Source organism: Elephantulus edwardii, unplaced genomic scaffold (genome assembly GCF_000299155.1).
Source record: "Elephantulus edwardii isolate Elephantulus edwardi_28Jun2011 unplaced genomic scaffold, EleEdw1.0 scaffold00002, whole genome shotgun sequence".
Lineage (NCBI taxonomy): Eukaryota > Metazoa > Chordata > Mammalia > Macroscelidea > Macroscelididae > Elephantulus > Elephantulus edwardii.
In genome coordinates, this window is record NW_006399752.1 from 27,821,650 (window position 1) to 27,840,921 (window position 19,272).

At 48.7% G+C, this 19,272-nt stretch overlaps 1 protein-coding gene across 3 annotated transcripts in view; it reads right to left on the reverse strand.

The window, feature by feature from the left end:
• Positions 1 to 19,272, reverse strand: part of KLC1 (kinesin light chain 1) — a 125,166-nt gene that overhangs the window by 10,872 nt on the left and 95,022 nt on the right. For all 3 annotated transcript variants that reach the window (XM_006879049.1, XM_006879048.1, XM_006879050.1), the window contains 7 exons: positions 8,489 to 8,576; positions 7,848 to 7,949; positions 5,636 to 5,809; positions 5,366 to 5,465; positions 2,212 to 2,261; positions 2,058 to 2,125; positions 1,611 to 1,719 (listed from right to left, as the gene is read on the reverse strand). In XM_006879049.1, the coding sequence (XP_006879111.1) occupies positions 1,611 to 1,719; positions 2,058 to 2,125; positions 2,212 to 2,261; positions 5,366 to 5,465; positions 5,636 to 5,809; positions 7,848 to 7,949; positions 8,489 to 8,576 (691 nt within the window). The remainder of the gene's footprint in view (positions 1 to 1,610; positions 1,720 to 2,057; positions 2,126 to 2,211; positions 2,262 to 5,365; positions 5,466 to 5,635; positions 5,810 to 7,847; positions 7,950 to 8,488; positions 8,577 to 19,272) is intronic.

Below are 19,272 nucleotides of genomic sequence, written 5' to 3' on the forward strand. Positions count from 1 at the left end.
TGTCTGCACTCGGCTCCTTGTGGTCAGCTCACAGCACGTCTCCGAGCTGGTCTACAAGTTCGTGACGTTTACTAACAAAAGGAGGAGTGACCAGTCTTCACTTTTCTTTATTTTCATTTCCATGAAGGTTTACATGTTTCTCAATCACACACATTTAGAACATTTACTACACGTGATTAAGTCATGACAATGTCTACCTGTTACCTTTCTTTCAGTCAATTTACCCATTTACTCATTTTTATTACCCGCCCCCTCTGTTCCCATCTGAGAGTGACCCTGGGTGTAAACTCCTCCTTGGTTTAGCCAGGGAAGGTCAGACCTGTGAATCATGGGTCACTCTGAGTTGGACTCCACAAGCCTGACAACATCGCCGTGTTGGGTTTCTGTTTCCAAAGCGTCGATCACACAGGAGGGATTGCCCATCTTTCTCCCTCCAAGCCAATAGTGGACCTGAGAGGCCCAGCCTTAGGGGCATCGGGCCGCTCCCCGAAGCCCACGGCCTCAGGCTCCCCAGCACTCCTGTCACTACTGACTCCTCGCACTGGGCATGCTGGCCTCTGGATGCACCCCCATCACACACTGTCCCGTGGCTTCTGAGGAGGGCTGCTGAGTACCCCACTGGGGAGGCACCGGGTTTTCTTCAGCAGTAGACGGACTCGGGCTGTTGCGTAAATACTGCTACAGTGAAGATGGTGTGCGTGGTCTGCTCACGTCACAGCCTTTATTTCTTGGGAAGAGCTGTGAGCAGGGGGAATGCTGGAGCCTGGTTTCTAAGGAAGCGTCAAACTTTCCCAGTGGAGGTGCCCCACTTTCCAGTCCCAGCAGCGGTGCGTGGGAGTCCCAGGCTGTCCACATCCTCTCCAGCAATCGCTGACCCTCTGCTGCTACCGTGGCTGTGGTGGGATGCTACCTCACTGCTTGGCTAGCACCTAACAGCTCATATACAGCGACCAGGCAGCAGTCTTCTCAGGGCAGAACTGGCAAGAAGTTACTTCTTTAAGCTTCTGTGACTCAACTTTCTTTCTATACTTCCTCTCACGGACTTCGGACATGCTGTCAGGAGGCACAGTCTTTGGAAAAGACATCATGCTGGGGAAGTGGAGGGTCAACAAACTACAGGAAGACTCTCAACGAGACGGACGGACACAGCGGACAATGGGCTGGCGCCTGGCGGAGGTCGTGAGGATGGCGCAGGGCAAGCATTCGGTCTGCGGTTCATAGGGTCGCTATGAGTCGGAGTGGACTCTACGGCACCTAACAACAATAACAACAACATACTCTGTTGTCCATCTCAACCTGGGGTGCGGACATCACAGCCCTGCAGCATTCCTACAGAGGCCTGGACACTGCAGGGGACCAAGCACAGTGGCGAGGCGGAGGACAGAGATCAGGCTTAGGACCCCCACCCAGTGCCCCCGACGGACGCTCTGCTGTGTTCAGAGCTGTGAGCCTTCAGGTGAAGACACAAGGTCTCTAAAAGGAGCAGAGATCTCAAGAGAAGGAACAGGCCTCCGCACACTCTCCAAGCACGTGTGCGACAGCGTCACACACTGCACACTCCTCACTCCCCAGACTGACCATCAGGTGACAAACCCAAAGGAGCCACTCGCCTGTTTACGGGACCTCATAGCAGCCTCTTCGAGTGTCTCCGCGGCTTCAAACTTGCCCTGGCGTCTGTAGAGCGCTCCCAGGTTTTTCAGAGTTGTGGTGACGGTGGGACTGCAGGAAAGCACAGCACACACGTCATGACACCCTGCCCACTGGCACTCGGGTTCTGGCTCAAAACCACCGGATTTCTAGGGCAGTTCTCATACCAAATGTGAAACGCAAACATTCCTCCATCTCACACCCCCCACCCCACTGTGAGCACATGTGACACGGTCACGTCCACCTTCATGGCCTCTCACCACTGACCCAGGTCCAGGGGACCTACACATAGGTTAACCGAGGCATTTACAGGGTAGGGGCTGAGGAGGAGTCTGGGAGCGTCTCCTACAGGGGAGATATGGGCACTGTGGGCACTGTGCTGTCGCTGCCCACGGAGCGGACAGACTCACCTATCAACCTTGCAGGCTTTGTACCAGCCACCATACTCGCCGAAGGACGCCCCGTCCCGCTGCTTCCCCTGCAGAGAACACAGGTCCAAATCCACAGTTATTCTGAGGGAAATCTGTCCAGTTTTGGAAATCACTCAAAACAGCAGGTGCTTACTTTGCATTCTTCTCTTTCCTCCGCGTGCATCCAAATGGGTTTATTTTCATCTGGGGAAGAAAATCACCCGTCATAAAAGACAGCAGAGCCACTGCGCAGGAAACCAGTCAATACATTTCCATGAATTGGGTTTCTGTTCTGGTTTTCAATGAAGCCTCGAACCTCTCATCACCTGAAGGGATGAGGACTGGACTGGAAGAATTCCAGCCACGGGAGTCAGAGTGCGGCATCCAGACCACAGGCACAGAACGTCCAGGCCACAGCCACGGGGACAGTTCAGCATCCAGGCCAGGGCCACAGGGACAGAGCGTCCAGGTCAGGGCACGCAGCCTGCCCTCACCAAGGCCGTGAGAGGTAGAGACACACACCCAACACGAGAGAAGCAGTGGAACCCTCTCGCAGGAAGCCAAGGGTCCTGAGGGAATTCCTATGACCTGACTCTCAATGCTGCCGTTGTCAGGTGCTGTCCAGTGAACCAGTTCTGAGCGCTGTCCCACCCTGCACCATCCGCACACTTCCTGACACACCAGAGCCCCCTGGAGCAGTCACTGTGCCAATCTAGCAGGTGGAGGGCTTCCTCTCCTTCACTGTCCCTCCACCTTTCCAAGCATCATGCCCTTTTCCAAGGAACAACCTCTCCTAGCAACAAGCTCACAGTGTGTGAGCCGAAGCTTCGCCATCCTTGCCCCCAAGGAGCGCTCTGGCTACACCGTCTCTAAGACAGACTTGTCTGAAAAACAAATTTAGGCCTTGAGTCTCAATACTGAAGGAGCTACGGACACTACGCTGAATGACCCAGGAAGCATCAAAAGAAGATGGAGTCACTGTACCCCAAAAAATTGACACTGAAAAATTTCAGAAAGTACCCAATAATAATGAAGGAGGAAGTTAAAGGTGCACTGAAGGCACTGGCAAAAAATAAGGGCCCAGGAATCAATGGAATATCAACTGCCATGTTTCCACTAACAGATGCATCCTAGATGCGCTCACCAGTCTATGTCAGGAAATCTGGAGAACAGCTACCTGGTCAAATGACAAGAAAAGATCTGTATCTGTACCATTCCCAAGAAAGGCGATTCAACAGAAAGTGAAAATCATCAAACAATATCATTAATATTACATGGAAGCAAAATACTGCTGAAGATCATTAAAAAACAGCTAGCTAAAACAACGGGGGGGGGGCTACATCAGTATGTAGATAGGGAACTCTGAGAAGATTAAGCAGGATTTAGAAGAGGCCACACCATCGGGGATATGCTGATGTCGGATGGATCGTGGCTGAGTATGCGGAAGCATGTGACAGCGTGGATCATAACACTGAGAACGGGAGTCCCAGAACTCTTAACTGTGAGCATGCTAAACCTATACCTCGACCCTGAGGCTGCTGTGCAGACAGAGCAAAACAAAATTCTAGTTTAAACTTAAAAAGATGTGTGTCAGGGCTGTATCCTTTCTCCATATCTATTCAATCTGTATGCAGAGCAAAACATCTAGGAAACTGAAGCCTGTGAAGAACAACATGGCATCGGGATCAGAGGAAGACTCCTCAATAACTTTTCCGCATGCAGGTGACACAACTTTGCTTACGGAAAGGGAGGAGACTCAAAGCACTTGTGGAAGATCAAGAATACAGCCTTCAGGGAGCTCTGGTGGCCTAGTGGCGAGAAGCTGCACTGTAAATCCAGAGGTACGTGGTACGAATCCACCAGATGCTCTGCTGGAGAAGGAGGGACAATCTCCTCCTGTACCAGTCAGATCTGATTTGATGGTACACACACACAAAAATAATGACATTTTAAAAAAAACTTAAAAGAATACAGCCTTCAATATGGATTGCATCTTAATGTCAAAAAACCAAAAATTCTTACTACTGGACCTATAGGCAACATCATGATAGATGGGGAAAAAACTGAAGTTGTCAATTACTTCATCTTACTGGGCCCACAAGCACTAATACCCTTGGTACCAGTCAGGAAATCAGGAGACGTATTGTACTGGGAAAGACTACATTCGGGGACCTCTCCAAATTACTGAGGAACAATGATGTCAGTTTGAAGACTAAGGTGCATTTGATTTAGGCCACAATCTTTTCAATTACTTGCTTTGCATATCTGAGAGCTGAACAGTGAGTAAGGATGACAGAAGAACAGATGCCTTTGAGCTGTGGTGTTGGAGAAAAGTACTGAGTCTCCTCACACAGACTGCCAAGAGCACTTAGGAGTAACGTTTGGAAATATTCAGAAATTTTTTCTAATATTATCAAGAAATAAAAAGTGCTGAAGTGTTGATGAAACAAACAAGACATAAGCCAACAGAGCACACAGTGCTGCTCAGAGGCCCTGGGTGGACGAAGAGAAAGCAGCCTGCAGGGTCACAGAGGGAGGATTCTGCCGGCACGGAGGAGGGACACAAAGCTGCCCAGGGCCCCTGGTGACAGAGCTAACATGCTGCCTACAGGGAGGGTCCGTCACAGACTGGAGAGAATGAGGACAAGAGGGACGAGGGACAAGAGTGATGTCCCACACACACAGCCAGGATCCAGCATGCGCTCAGCCGGGAGGACCTGGCCACTGATGCCGTCCCACCACCAACAGCTGCCGAGTCACAGGCACCACAGTCCGCTGGCGTCCTCGTTTCTAACATGCATGAGCCCACACGAGTGACAACGTGGTGAGAGGGTTCATTTAGACGTCTCTACTGAGTGGCAATCTCTCAGTGTTGAACGTACGTCAGGGACAAGCATGATGGATAGCACGTATCACAGAAGAGAGAACCAGTTTTAAAAGAGTGATTAGTGTTTCAAAGTTACTGATGCTTACAGCACGTTTAACTACATCAGTTCAAGTAATTCTATTGCTAGACTACACCCATGCACACCACTAACAAAGCCTCACTTCCAGAGGCCTAGCAGAGCCCACAGCACAGGGGTCAGGGCGCCACAGGGCGTCCACAGAGCAGTCACGAAGCGCACAGAGGGCCAGTTACTGAGGAGACGATCAAGGGTGAACAAACACGTTTAAGTGGATGTTAGAAAACGGCTCTTAAATGAAGCTCTGATGTAATCAACAGTGGGGCCGAACGCAGCTCCACTGGAAACCCCTCTTTTTCATGCAAACACAGCCTCATGAGCTGAGAGGAGGGGAGGGTTTCTCACCATCCACAGAGCCAAACTCCCGTTCGTGTGCCCGGGTGAGGATCTCTTTGTACAGGGTCTCTGCCTGCTTGAACTTCCCTTGTTTCAGGTAGCAGGATGCCTTCAAAGAAAAGACTCACATTCTTCACATACAAAGGAAACAGACATTTTTATCCACAGGCTAAAACGAGGGAACAGAACTCAGACATCAGTAGAACAAGGGCAGGAAAGCATCTGAATAAACAGTAAACCAGCCCACCCCCAACCCCTCTCCGCGCCTCGCCAGTATACCAGGTTGTTCTTGGTCTTGGCCACGTTGGGATCGTCGGGTCCCAGCTTGGTCTGGTAGATCTCCAGGGCGCGCTGATAATAGTACTCCACCTCCTCGTACTTGCCCTGGTTCTGACACAGCAACGCCAAGTTGTTCAACTGCTTGGCGACATCAGGGTGATCCTTGCCCAGGACCTGGGGATGAGAGACACATGGCCCTGACACAGTGGATGGGAAGTCCCCGTGGACTTCAGAAGAGACGTTTTCTCAGGAGGAGCGTGACCACACCACACACCAGGCTCGTGTCTGTCCCCCCCGACGTACACACCCACACCCAGGCGTGAATGCTCATGGAGATGGGTGCAGACCCCCTTAATGCTCAGTAAAGCTAACAAATATTCTACTGGCAGGGAATGCAGCCATGACGGGGAACCGTGACTGTCCTGACAAGGACAATAATGCTGCGGGGAACGCGGCAATGACAGGGAACAACAATGCTGTAGGGGACACTGCTGGGGGGGGGGGCACTGCTGTGACAGGTAACACAGCTGTAGAGGACACTGTTCTGGAGACACTGAGGTGACAGGTAACAGCTGTGGGGGACGCTGCTGCGACAGGAAGGCTGCGTGCCAGGACAGCTCAGACGGGGCAGCTAACTCACACAGCCTCAGAAGGCGCACAGCTGTGTCCACGTGGTCACCACGCTCTAAGGTCTTGTTCCTAACTGCCAACACGCAGTTCCTGACCACAAGCCTCGAAAAGAAACATCAAACTCTCCACTTGGTCCTCGTTGTCCCTCTAGGATGGATCCCGAGGTCACATCCCACCCACCATGTCCCTCCCTCTCTTCAATTCCAACATCTGTGCCCCAGACACCTTCAACGGTGCTTCAGATCGGAGGTCAAAGGTCATCTCCAAGGAGGAGGTTTTCACTCAACCACCTGCCAGGATGACAAGAATCCATCATCCCTCTCTCTCCGGTCAGTTATCACTGACCCCACTGTGACCACGCAGAGCCCTTTCCCTACCAATGTCATCTCAGCATCTGCAGGGCTGACACCCAGATGGAGACCCAGGGCCACCTCTCTCCCTACGCTTGGCCCTTCCCCTCTGGCCTAGTGCCGGGCTGAGTGGGCCTGAGTCATCAACCCCAGCCTGGCCAGGCAAGAGTTCAAGTCCTTGGAAAGGACTTGTATCTAAGAGCAAATGTGTCAATGTGGTGGCACATCTGAAAAACTCTGATTATAAATCTAACCAACCAGGACGCTGTCGCGTCCACCCAGGCTCAGAGCACCTCTGCTGGGCTGGGATGCTGAGAACCTGTTACAGGAGACTGAATGCCCATCCTTCCCCCGCAAAGCAGCTGGTGGACGTGAACTGCTGACCTCTGGGTTATTAGCCCAGCATGTAAGACACGACCTGTGGCATCAGAGGGCCATCGTACAGGGCGCAGCACCGCGCAGTAACACTGACACTCCACATGGTGAAGAGCCTTCTCTCCCACGCTCCCACTTCCTTGCCATATGGCTCAACAGGAAGTGTCAATCTCAGCATCAGCTACACCAACAGAGGACCCCAGAGCAACCAATCAAGTGCCAGCTAAATTCAGAAACAGGACTCTAATTCTGGGGAGAAAACAAGGACTTTTGGGGCTAGACCGGAGGCCTGAACCTCTGTAAAGTCTGAACAAGCACCCCTGAAGCCAGCAGGCACATTTTATCTACACCTGCTCCCCACTATCCGCAGAAGCCGCGGTGACGACGGCTGTGAGCCTGACCGATGCTGCCGCCTGTCTCCTCCACAGCTCGTGCCTTACCCTCTCCCCATTCCCACCACTTACCTGCAAACACCAACCCCAAGTGCAGCTGACCAAGTTCACACTCAACAATACAGACCACCACACATCCTGCTCGCAAAAGCCTGAGCTCATTCTTTGACTTGGAAAGCAACAATTTCCTTTTCAGTGTCACAGAGCGGCCTGTGAAGACGCTCAGATCTGAGACGTTTGATGACCGCCTGCCCCGCTGGCAGACGAGTGCTCCAAGGCCACCCCCACCCCCAGTGCTCGGAGCCTGTCTCAGGGGCTCAGACGTCCACTGTGAGCGCCCATCATCCCCATGGGCTCGGAGGCACCTCTGTGTGGTCACTCAGCCTGGATCTGCGGGCTGTCCCTCACTGGTCAGGCCCCAGCCTGAGCCGAGCCCCCGGCCGTGGGCAGCGCCGTGGCACACACCTTCTCCCGGATCTCCAGGGCTCTCTTGCACAGCGGCTCCGCTTCCTTGTACTTCCCTCGCTTTCCGTACAGCACAGCCAGGTTGTTGAGCGTCGCGGCCACCTGGGAGGAGAGAGAGCCGCTCAGCCCGGCAGAAGTCACCGAAGCACACAGCACTCACACGGTCACACACACGCTGCGCGGAGCCCTCAGAACTGGACACACAGAAAGCAGTGCCATCATCCCTGCCAAGGTGGGCCAGTTACAGCAGGTATACAGGAGGCAGAGAGCTAATCAACACAGGACCCATGCTCCGTTTTATTTCACTAGAAGCCACAGGAGATCTACATGAAAATCAAGTCGATTTTAACAAAAAGCCAGTATCAATCCTTTAGAAAAAATTTACAAAAGTACATGCACTTTGATTTGGGATCAGATGCTAAGGTCCGTGAGCCATTTCCTATGGTGCTTGCAGCCAGATGGCCATGTGCTGGACCCCAGCGTCCCTGCACCAGCGCTTACCACTGTGCGGTGTGAACAACGGCAGCTCCCTGCAACCCTGAGAAAAGACAGCTCCTAACCTGCCCTGTTGAGTTTAACACAGGTGAGTCTGGTGGAAAGCATGCGTATCGGGGGACTGCACAGTGACGGGAGGTACCCACCGCGGGGTGATCTTTGCCTAGGGTCTTCTCACGGATGGCCAGAGCATCGTTGAGCAGGTTGGCTGCGTCTTTGTATTTGTTCTGGTCCCTGAAACACACAGCAAGGGTTTTCTGTCTAGTGTGTCTGGTTGTCTCCACAAATGCCACTGTCCAACTCTGAAAGCTCCGACCATTAAAAAAACAGGACTTAGTACTTCAACCGTTCAAAACCCCAAACCACTTGTCATACACAAGGGAGAAGGGGGAGGTAGAATGCCGCTGGGCCCTGGGATCAGACCTGGACTCAGCCTGGCTACTACCAGGCTGGACCCTCCCAGTCTACTCCTCAAGTCTCACTCACTCCTCCTCGAGATCCCCCTCAGCCCCCTCCCATAGCTGCTCCTCCTCCCTCCAGCTCCCCTCCCCTCCCCTAGCTCCTCTCAACCCCCTCCCCAGCTGCCCCTCCTCTAACTCCCCCCAGCACCCTCCTGTTGCTGCCCCCATCCCTCCAGCTCCCTGTCATGCCCCCTCCCCTAGCTCCCCCTGCCCCTCCCACAGCTGCCCCTCCTCCCCCCAGCTCCCTGTCATCTCCCCCAGATCCCCTCCCCCCCAGCCCTCATGGGACATCTCTGAACATTAACAGCACAGCAAGGCGAGCAGAGCAATGTGAAGGAAACAGACCCCAAGTGGACATCAGAAGGGTCTGAGCCAGGCTCAGCTCTGATGGCACTGAATGGTCTTGTGGCTCTGGGAACACTGGGCAATGCCCCACAGTCCCAGCACACAGGGAGGTCGGTCCTGACACAGTGCCGCTACAGAAACCAAGGCAGGTGTGCTAACATGCAACATTTATGATGAAAAAGCCCCTAGCAAAACAGAGGAACTGAAAGTAAATGCATATATATAGTATCTTGACGGAGGAGTCCTGCTGCTATAATGGTTCAGCTGCTAACCAAAAGGCTAGTGGTTCAAACCCACCAACTCCTCCAAGGTGTGGTGGCCTACTTCTATGAAGCTTACAGCGTGGGGAGTCCTGGGGCAGGTCTACCCTGTCCTACAGGGTCACCAGTGGTCAGAAGGATTCGGCGGCCAAGGCTTCGGGATTCAAGTTGACCTAGCGCACAGCCTGCACGAGTCCTGAACAAGCAGGGGACAGGCTTTCCAATACTGAGCTCTCTGATCAAGCCGAGAGAACTAACTCAGTCTCCTAAGGACAAACACTGCATAATAAGACCATGTTTATCAATAGAAGGGTAACTAGGAAGATGTGTAAGAAAGTCCTACAGGGAAAAGGGAGGGAGAGGGAGACAGAGGAGGAGAACTCCTGAGTCATGGAGACAGAATACGGTTTGAAGACATTAGGAAACACCCAGTGTGGACCTGACCAGGTGGAGTAATGATGGCCATGGGCCAATGGAGATCCATTTTATAAAACAACTATGGGAACGAGACTAAGAAACACAATGTGAAGAGAGGAACACCTGAAACCCCATATATACAAACGAAACACAATGTATTAGTGTTTCATGCACAAACCAAACGAAAATAAACTATTTTAAAAAAAAAAGGAAGATGTGGGCAAATCACCTGTTATGCATCAGAGTTGGGCAATGACTAGGGAGGATAGAAGGAGAGTTGATGCCTTTGAGCTGTGGTGCTGGAGAAGAGAATTGAGAATACCATGGACTGCTAGGAAAACAAACAGATTTGTCCTGGAAAGGGTTAAACCGGGTGGCTCCTTGGAGGCAAGGATTCTGAGGCTCCATCTAACATACTTTGGACATGTGGTGAGGAGAGACCGGTCCTTAGAGAGGGACATCATGCTTGGGAGGGTGGAGGGACAGCGCAGGAGAGGAAGGCCCTCTATGAGGTGGATTGATTCAGTGATTGGGATAATTGGGATGGGAGTGTAGGAGACAGTGCGATTGGCACAGGACAGAGCGGAGTTTAGGGCTGTTGTACATAGGGTCGCTATGAGTCGCAGGCGACTCGGCGGCACATAACAACAACAACAAACAAGTTATTTTAAGTTTTTTAATTTTGGATGACAATAAAAGGTCTGCCGTAGACAGACAATGGTGAAACATACAGTAAAGGTATACTGAAATTAATTGGAAGGATGCATTAACAAAGCAATGAGAAAGACCCGACCCTGTGTTAATATGGGGTGAGGCTGTGTTTGCTTTTCCACAGAATGAACAAGCTCCTAGTTGGTTGCCTGAGCGTCTTGTGTGGCATTACTCTGATGACCACGGAAGAGACCTATTGGCCGTAAGTCACAGATCCTCCTCTCCTGCACCTGGCGACATGGAATGAGTCCCTCATCCTTATGCTTTAGGTTATCCCTCTAATAGTCATATTAAATGGGCAGAAAGACCATTCAGTTATTCTGGGTACACTTTAAGGTATCCCATCTGCTTTACCAAAAGTAAACCAAAAAATGGACGCTTATTTGTTAATAAGATGCAAAGAATATCTTCAGAGTTAGACAGTGGAAACCCATCGTGGACTGTACAATTGAATTATTTGGCTTTCGACAAACAAGCTTCCGGATATGGTGCAGGTAGAATAAACACCATCTTTCCAGCAGATGCTGACCTTCCCTCATGTTTTAGGACAGGTCATGCTGGCATCTGGCAATCACTTTGGAGAAAATGTCATCATAACAGTGCTATGGCCATTCTCTTATCTAACATTAGCACTGGTAATATAATTTTTAAAGGACCAACAATTGGAATGCTACCTCGCTTGGACTACCCTATGTTATTAGACTGGTCACCTCTTCATACATATGGTCCTGGACTTCCTATGAACGGATTTGTAGGAGGAATGTGGACTATAGATATGCAGAACTTTCAAACCGAACTGTGGAAACTAGTTGCCAGCATGGATTCGATAAATTTCTTTCCTGTATACCTAAAGATAATAATGTCACAGATGCCAAAGTCCTGTCTTGTGTACCTGAACCATATGTCTTATTGATTGGTAATAATGTTATCACTGGTGATTATCTGAAATATAATGTGAGCTGTTCTCGGTATAAAATTTCTAACTGTATTAGCTCTGTTACCAGAGATGATTCAGCTGTTATTCTAAAGAATCCTCCTTTTGTTATGACACCGGTAAAGTTAAATGATATTTGGTATGAGGATAAAGGCTTGTAAATTTTAATAGAGTTATATAAGTTGTCATTAAGAAGCAAAAGAGCTGTAGGTCTGGTTACTGTAGGAATTGTTTCTTTTATCTCTATGATTGCTACTGTTTCTACTTCTGCTGTAGCTTTGAATCAAGAAGTCCAAACGACTAAGTTTGTAAATGGGTTAATGCACAGTGTCAAAAAATTGGGTAGAGCAAGAAAATGTGGATGAAGTTATGGAACAAAAATGAAATACTTTATATGATACAGTGAATGTATTAGGAAACATGGTACAACAAATGAGAATGAAAGGAAGGTTAGGATGCCATGCGGCATATGACTGTGTTACTGAATTGAAATACAATAGCTCAGATAATGACTGGACAAAGGTAGTATCTCATTTAAAAGGAATTTGGATGTCTAATAATGATTCTCTTGATTTGTATGATCTGCAACAAAGAATTATAGAAATGCAGAATACCCCAGTTATAATTCCCCGCTGAACAAGCTGGTCAAATATTTGAGAATCTAAAAACTGGTTTCCTTCAGTAACTTCATTTAGAAATCTTCTTTTTACGATTGTTGCTCTTTGTATTGTTATCATAGGTATACTATGGGTCCTCCCTTGTGCTGGTCATATAATAGCCAAGTGTTATAGAGAACTGCTGTGTAAAGTGCATGGAATTCAACTTAAGGCCCTCCCCAGACAAATGCAGGATGTGTAGCCAAAGATGGGCAAGGAAAGAGACTCGTTCATGATCCTAAGACAGGGAGTAGCATTGACTGCTATGATCCCGAGGACGGGCAACTGGAGTTTGAGGAGCTGTCGGGAACTGGCTAACCTGCAAAGCAGGGATCAGGGATGCACAGTAAAAACAGCAGGCCCACTCATCTTGGCTTGACCATCCTTTCTACAGTAAACAACTCCAGGAAGCAGTATGCTAATGAATAAGGAGGGACCAAAGGCCTCAGAATTCTAGGAATGTGATATCGGTTTGTCTTTTGTAATATAAGATATCCCCAGAAGAGGTCTTTGTTTTGTGTGAATGGCTGGGAATGTTCAATCTACCAGTCAACATCTAGGACAGATAAGAGATAATGCGATTACCCCTGCAGGCATGTTCCCTGTGTGTGTGTGTGTGTACACCCTTGCCAGAATATTAAACTTGCTATTTGTCATCAGCAATTAGCTTCTCCGCATCTTCATGTCAACCTGGTGCCTCCTTTTGGCGGAATTCTCCTGACATATCGGGGCTGGGTCCCCAATACAGCTCCAACCCCCAGCACCTGTGTACTTTCTTATTAAAAATCAACATCCAGCCCTATCTCTTGCCTAAGAGAGAGGCTGGGGCGTGGGGCAAGGGTCTCATTTGGCATCTACAGAACAGCAAGCATGTCATCCATGGTCTGTGCAGATTCTGCACATTCCCCCCACTTTGCAGCTGAAGCACAGAGAGGTACAGACCTGCCCGGGTCACCACGCAGGTGAAGTAGGAAACGCTAGACTGTGAGCTCTGTGAGGACAGGGACCTGCTGGCTCTCTGATATGTCCCAAGTACTTAAAAATATCTAGTGTGTACCTGGGACTCAATAAATAAATGTTGACTTTCATTACCAAGCCCCCTCCCCCAAAAAAGAGCTACTGTTCTCTGTAACCTGAATACTCTGGCCACGTGCACCTGTCTTATTCTCCTGCGAACACATTTTATCAGCAGCCACAAACTTACTGATGAAGGTCTACAGGGCTGAAGTAAGTTTCAACGAGTAGAAAATCCCTAGCTGTCACATGCTTGGGGTGCTAACTGTCCAAGGGCATGGTAGCCAACCCTGGGGCACAGCTCTCACCTGTGGCCCCAAGCCAAGAGCGATCCACCTCCCCTGGGAGCCCAAGGGAAACATTAATTGCCTGGTCCCACTCCAGAAGACCAAAGAAGAATGAAGCAGGCCCTTGACCTGTGCTGGAGATGAGTACAAGCACACACGTGTCCCAGAGGAAGTGCTACCAGGACGCTCCTTAGCAGCCAGGACACTAACAGCTCCTCTCACATACTCTGGGCACATTGTTGTCAGGAGGGGTCTGTCCCTGGAAAAGGACATCATGCTTGGAAAGGGTGATGGTCAGCATAAGACAGGAAGATCTTCAGTGATGACCTGACACAGTGACTGCAGCAACGGGCTTGAGCCTGGCAGGGATGTGACGATGGCCCAGGATGAGGCCCGGCTTCTGCCCATTGTTCACAGGACTGCTATGAGTGGGGGCTGACTCAGGGGCATCGAGGCACCACTGCTCCACACTCCAGACGTGCACCGTGCTGGGGAAGCCTCCCATCACAGACACCACTGCACCGCCAGCGCACCACCAGCCCACTCCCTGAGGACAGACGCGCCTAGGATGACCATCAAGTTCTTACAGCTAGAGAGGTGAAGCACAGGCACCAAATGGCAACAGAAGCACACAACCACCGAAGTGGTCTCCTGCTGAAGGCGGGATCCACTTCCTGGTGACCGCCCACCACTTCCCAGGCAAGAAGGGAAGACCCTGCCTCGGCCTTCTCCCCAGGAGCGGAGCCGCTGGGAACTGGAACTGCAAACTCGTGGGGGGGCAGCCTGATGCCTTTCAGGCTTTTCATCTTCCTCTCACCAAGAACTCCTCCTAACGGAAAAATGGAAAAGCTAGCACAACACTTCCAGGGGAAATGCAACGACTGAAAACATATGATCCATTAACAAGTGCTCGCTTCAGCAGCACATACACTACAACTGAACAATGTAGAGAAGATTCGCATGGCCCGCGCAAGAACGACATGCACATTCAGGAAGCATTCCGTATCTGAAAAAAAGTGAGAAGAAAGCAAGAGATTGTCCAAGCTGGGGTGGGGGTGGGGGGCCAGGGAGATTTTGAGAGTTTGTATTTGTGTGTCTGTGCACACGCGTGTGTGCCAGAGACAGAAACAAAGAAAAGCTGTAACTCATTCCCAGAAGGCCCAGTCCTAACAACTGTCAAAACATGTCCCTTGTACTGAATCCATTTTAAAAACTGCTAACAAAGGGAATCCTAAATCTCCAATACAAACGGCACAGACACTCCTCAGCATGTGAAGGGCACACAGTAGGCCTGCTGTCTTGTGCTGTTTTTCCGGTGAAGGCTGTGCTGAGTCATCGCGCACTCAATGGCACCTGACTAACCGTTCTCTTGAAATGGAAAGTTTGCAGAAAACCATCTTTTTCCATCCATGTAGCATGTATAAGAAACAATGGTTCTCTCGCCTTCATCCTCTCGCTGAATCTCTGATAATAATTACTAAGTAAAAGATTTAAGTTGTAACTTAATATAATATAATGATACATAACTTCAAAGTTAAAAAATCATTTCTGAGAAATCAGCTGACTTGAAGACAGGTAACGAACCTATTACGGTCAAGAATATCTCTTTGAGGTCATAAAATATTTCATCATTTTATAACAGAATCATTGTTTCTGCTTTCATTTTTTTGTAACTGGAACTTTAAGCTGTCTAGAAGTTTTGTTAGTGAGACAGGAAATTAATTTAAGCTTCTTTTGGACTTGAGGTTGGAAAGGTGAACCTCTGAGCAATTACACGGTCCACTGCACACCGTTTTACTGGAGCACATCAACGCCCATCGGCCTACCTGGTGTCTGTAGCCTTTTTCTCCCCATCAGAGCCACACACTTTAAAGAAATAAAGGGATTCTTTTTACCTGAGGGACTGAAAATTATTTCAATCCTACTATTAATTAAATATAACGCACGCATGCGCATGTGTGTGAACCGCTGAGTCGGATCTGACTGGCATTAAGAGGAGAATGCCCCTCGTTCTCCAGTGTAGCATCTAGTGGAGTCAAACAGCGCACCTCAGCGACCGCAGCACAGCTCTCCCCGCCCCCCTTTTTTAGATTTTAATAAAAGTTTATAAAGAACTTGGAATTCCATTCATTCATTGTTGCACATTTTAATCCCTGCCCCACTCCGATCCCTTTTTCTTTGGAAAAAAAGTTCTTTAATTGTTCTACAGTCCCACCCACCCCACAGACCGCTTTACTATGCAGCTCTTATTCTGGACTCCTGTCATGCCAAAAATACCTAATCATATATTCCTTTTATACAGTCCTCTCCCTCGTCTGTTTCAATGCTGTGTACATTATTTATCCCCTTTTTTCTTAGTTCTTCCCCAACCCTTTATCAGTCCTGTAGCATTTGTCTTTTTGTTACTGAGATATTTCACTCAGCATAATGTCCTCCAGGGTCACCCATTTTGAATATTTCATGAGTTCCTTGTTTTTAAATGCAGCATAATATTCCATTGTGTGAATATACCTCAGCTTCTCTATCCACTCCTTTGTTAAAGGCACTTGGGTTATTTCTAACTCTTAACTATTGTGAACAAAGTTGTGATAAACATAAGCACATATTTGTTTGAGTGGTGGTTCTGGTTTCTTTAGGGTAAATTCCCAATAGTGGAATTGCTGGGTCAAATGGTATTTCTATTTGCAACTTTTTGAGGATGTGCCACACCACCTTCCACACTGGTTGCAACATTTTACATTCCCACCAAGAGCAAATAAGGGTTCAGTTTCTCCACAACCTCACCAGCTTTGTTGTTTGCTGCTCTGTTGAATTTTCCTGTTCTTACTGGGATGAGATGGTATCTCATAGTTGTTTTGATTCACATCTCTTAGAGCTAGGGATTTTGAACATTTCTTCATGTGTTTGTTGGCCATCTGAATGTCTTCTTTGGTGAAGTGTCTGTTCATATCCTGTGCCCATTTTTAACTGGGTTGCTTACCTTTATCTTGCTGTGGTGCTCGAGTACTCTATAAATTCTAGATATAAGTCCGTTATCAGACATGTCATTACCAAGTATTTTTTCCCAGTCTGTGGCTTCCCTTTTTACCCTGTTGGAGACGTTTTTTGGATGTGCATAGGGATTTGATTCTTAGAAGGTCTCATTCCAAACAACTATGAGATACCAACTCACCCCAGTAAGAACAGCAGAATTTAACAGAACAGCAAACAACAAATGTTGTGGAGAAACTGGAGCCCTTATTCACTGTTGGTGGAGTGTAAAATGGTGCAGCCACTATGGAAGGCGGTATGGCGCTTTCTCAAAAAGTTGCAAATAGAGATACCATTTGATCCAGCCAATTCCTCTACTGGGAATATACCCCAGAGACCATGTCTGCCATCCAAGCAGATATATACACACCCATGTTTATCGCAGTTTTGTTCACAACAGCAAAGAGTTGGAAACAACTAAGTGTACATCAACAAACGAATGGATAGAGAAGCTGTGGTATATTCACAAAATGAAATATTACGCTGTATTTTAAAAACAAGGAACTCATGATATATTATTTAAAATGGAAGACACTGAAGGACATTATGCTGAGTGAAGTATCTGTTACAAAAGGACAAATACTGCATGGTGCCACTGTTGTAAAACGGGACAGACATAGTGGTTGAGGGGAGACTGAGATACATGGAATAAATTATGTATACTGCATTGAAACAGATGACAGAACTGTTTAAAATATGTGATTAGGTATTATTGTCATGATATGAGTCTAGAACGAAGGCTGCATAGTGGAGTGGACTTGGGGGGAGGAATTCTCTAACAATGAAAGAACTTGTCTTTTACTTTTTAAAGAGAAGAACGAACTGCGAGGAAGTGAGCAGGGAGAAAAGTACAATGACTGAATGGAAATCCAAAATCTCTGTAAATTTTCATTAAAATTAATTTTAAAAAAAGCAATAAAAAGAAAGACGTTATATAGGGGGAAAAATTCATCCAAATTCTCCAGTTAAGACTAACGTTGGTTTCGAGAATATCTGTTGTGGAATATTACCTCCCTGGATGTGCTAAAATAATTAAAGAAACAAAACCCCAACCCTCCCCCCAAAAAAGAAGGTCTCGTTCATCTATTTTATCCTCTCCTGGTTGTAGGTACAGCACAGCTTCTTGCCACTAAGGACCCCAGAGCTCCCTGAATTAAATATAACTTTTATCATGCACTAATCTGAACTGCATGCTTTATTTTATGACACTACCACTGGTTTTGTTCTATCTGTACTCTTAAGGCAATACAATGTTGTAATACCTATGTCTCAATTTAAAATTCTACAAAGCAAATGACCTCTCACTACCCATTTCCATTGTTTTTTTTGGGGAGGAAATTCTCACACAGTTATTATTACAATAAACAATAAAAATGTCTGATTTATTTTTTTTAAAAAGTATTTTGCAAGAGATTTAGCAAAATCTAACAACGTTTTACATACAACACTTGAACTAGAAACCCCAGGAGTGTCATCAGGCACCAGAGATCTCAGAGCAGGGTGCACTGTGCACACAGAGGGCACGGAACTGTGGCCCACGACCGAGTCAACAGCCGTCGACCTGTCAACAGCACCTGCTGAGTCTGTGCTGGTGGTGTTTCAACAGGGTGTTAGCACTCCACTAATGGATAAAAAGACTTTGGAAAATCATCCCCCCAGAGACGTGTGACTTTCACTCCACTTCTCTTCCGGTATCTCTGGCCTTGTAACCTCCATACCAGCACCCCTGTCCTTGCTGAGGTTCTCATTATCACCCACAGGCTCCCTAACTGATCACTACCTCCAAGCTCCAGCCACCATCCCACCAAACTCCAGTGTCAGCTACTTGCCCTGCCTCTGAGTGGGGCCCATGGGGCCTCCTCGGCCAGGCCCACCTCCTCCCAGCCTAACCTGTGCATGTACCACAGAGCCACCCAAATACAGCAGAGCCACCTCCACTCGCTGAAACCTTTCCGGGCTGTTGGGGCTTCTCCATTTCCTCCCGAAGGCCCTACCTGGCAGAATCAGCTCAACCCAGCGACTCCTGCTTCTACAAGTACGCTTAGCATGCCGGTCTCTAATCATGGAGGGGTATGAACAGCACACAGCTGAACCGGGGCTCTTTGTTCCTTTAGGACAGACTGAGATAATGCTCCAAGAATAGCTTCCATCTGTAGACACAGCCACATGTCACATTGCCCTGGGGCTCTGAATATGTCAACACAAGTGCCTTAGTTCCAGACACCAGGACGCTGAGGCCTGGGAAGACCCAGTGCCCAGAGCATCCCCTGCCCCACATGCCACCCGAGGCCTGGCCCGGCACAGTCCACACAGGTATGCCCTGCTGGCTGGCAAGCTTGGGCGAGACAATGCCACTCGACTGTCCTGTCCATGCTCCATGCTCTAGGTTCTCTCCAAGCAGAAATCACACCTCCCATGAGGTCCAGAAGCTTATTCACACATTAGCTTTCCAAGACACGTTGAGTTGAAATAATAAAACCAAGAAAAACAAAGAAACCCACAGAGAATTGTGGGGAAACACTGGCTGCAGACCCTCGTCCTGGTCCTGTCATCCCCAGGACCACTCCCTCTGTCCCTCACCAGTCCCTCTGTACACGGGGCCATCCACACTCTCCACAGATCATCCCTCCATGGGGGCCTCAGTGGAGCAGCACCAAGAACTGAAGCAGGAACAGACCCAAGGTGGTCCAGCACTGAGCAGAAGGGCAGAAGGCAAGTCAAAGGGGCGGGGGGATGGACAGTGGGAGCCTCGACTCTGACACACTGAGCCTTGAAAGAGAGACCTCGACAGGCAGGAGGTACCATGACAGACAGA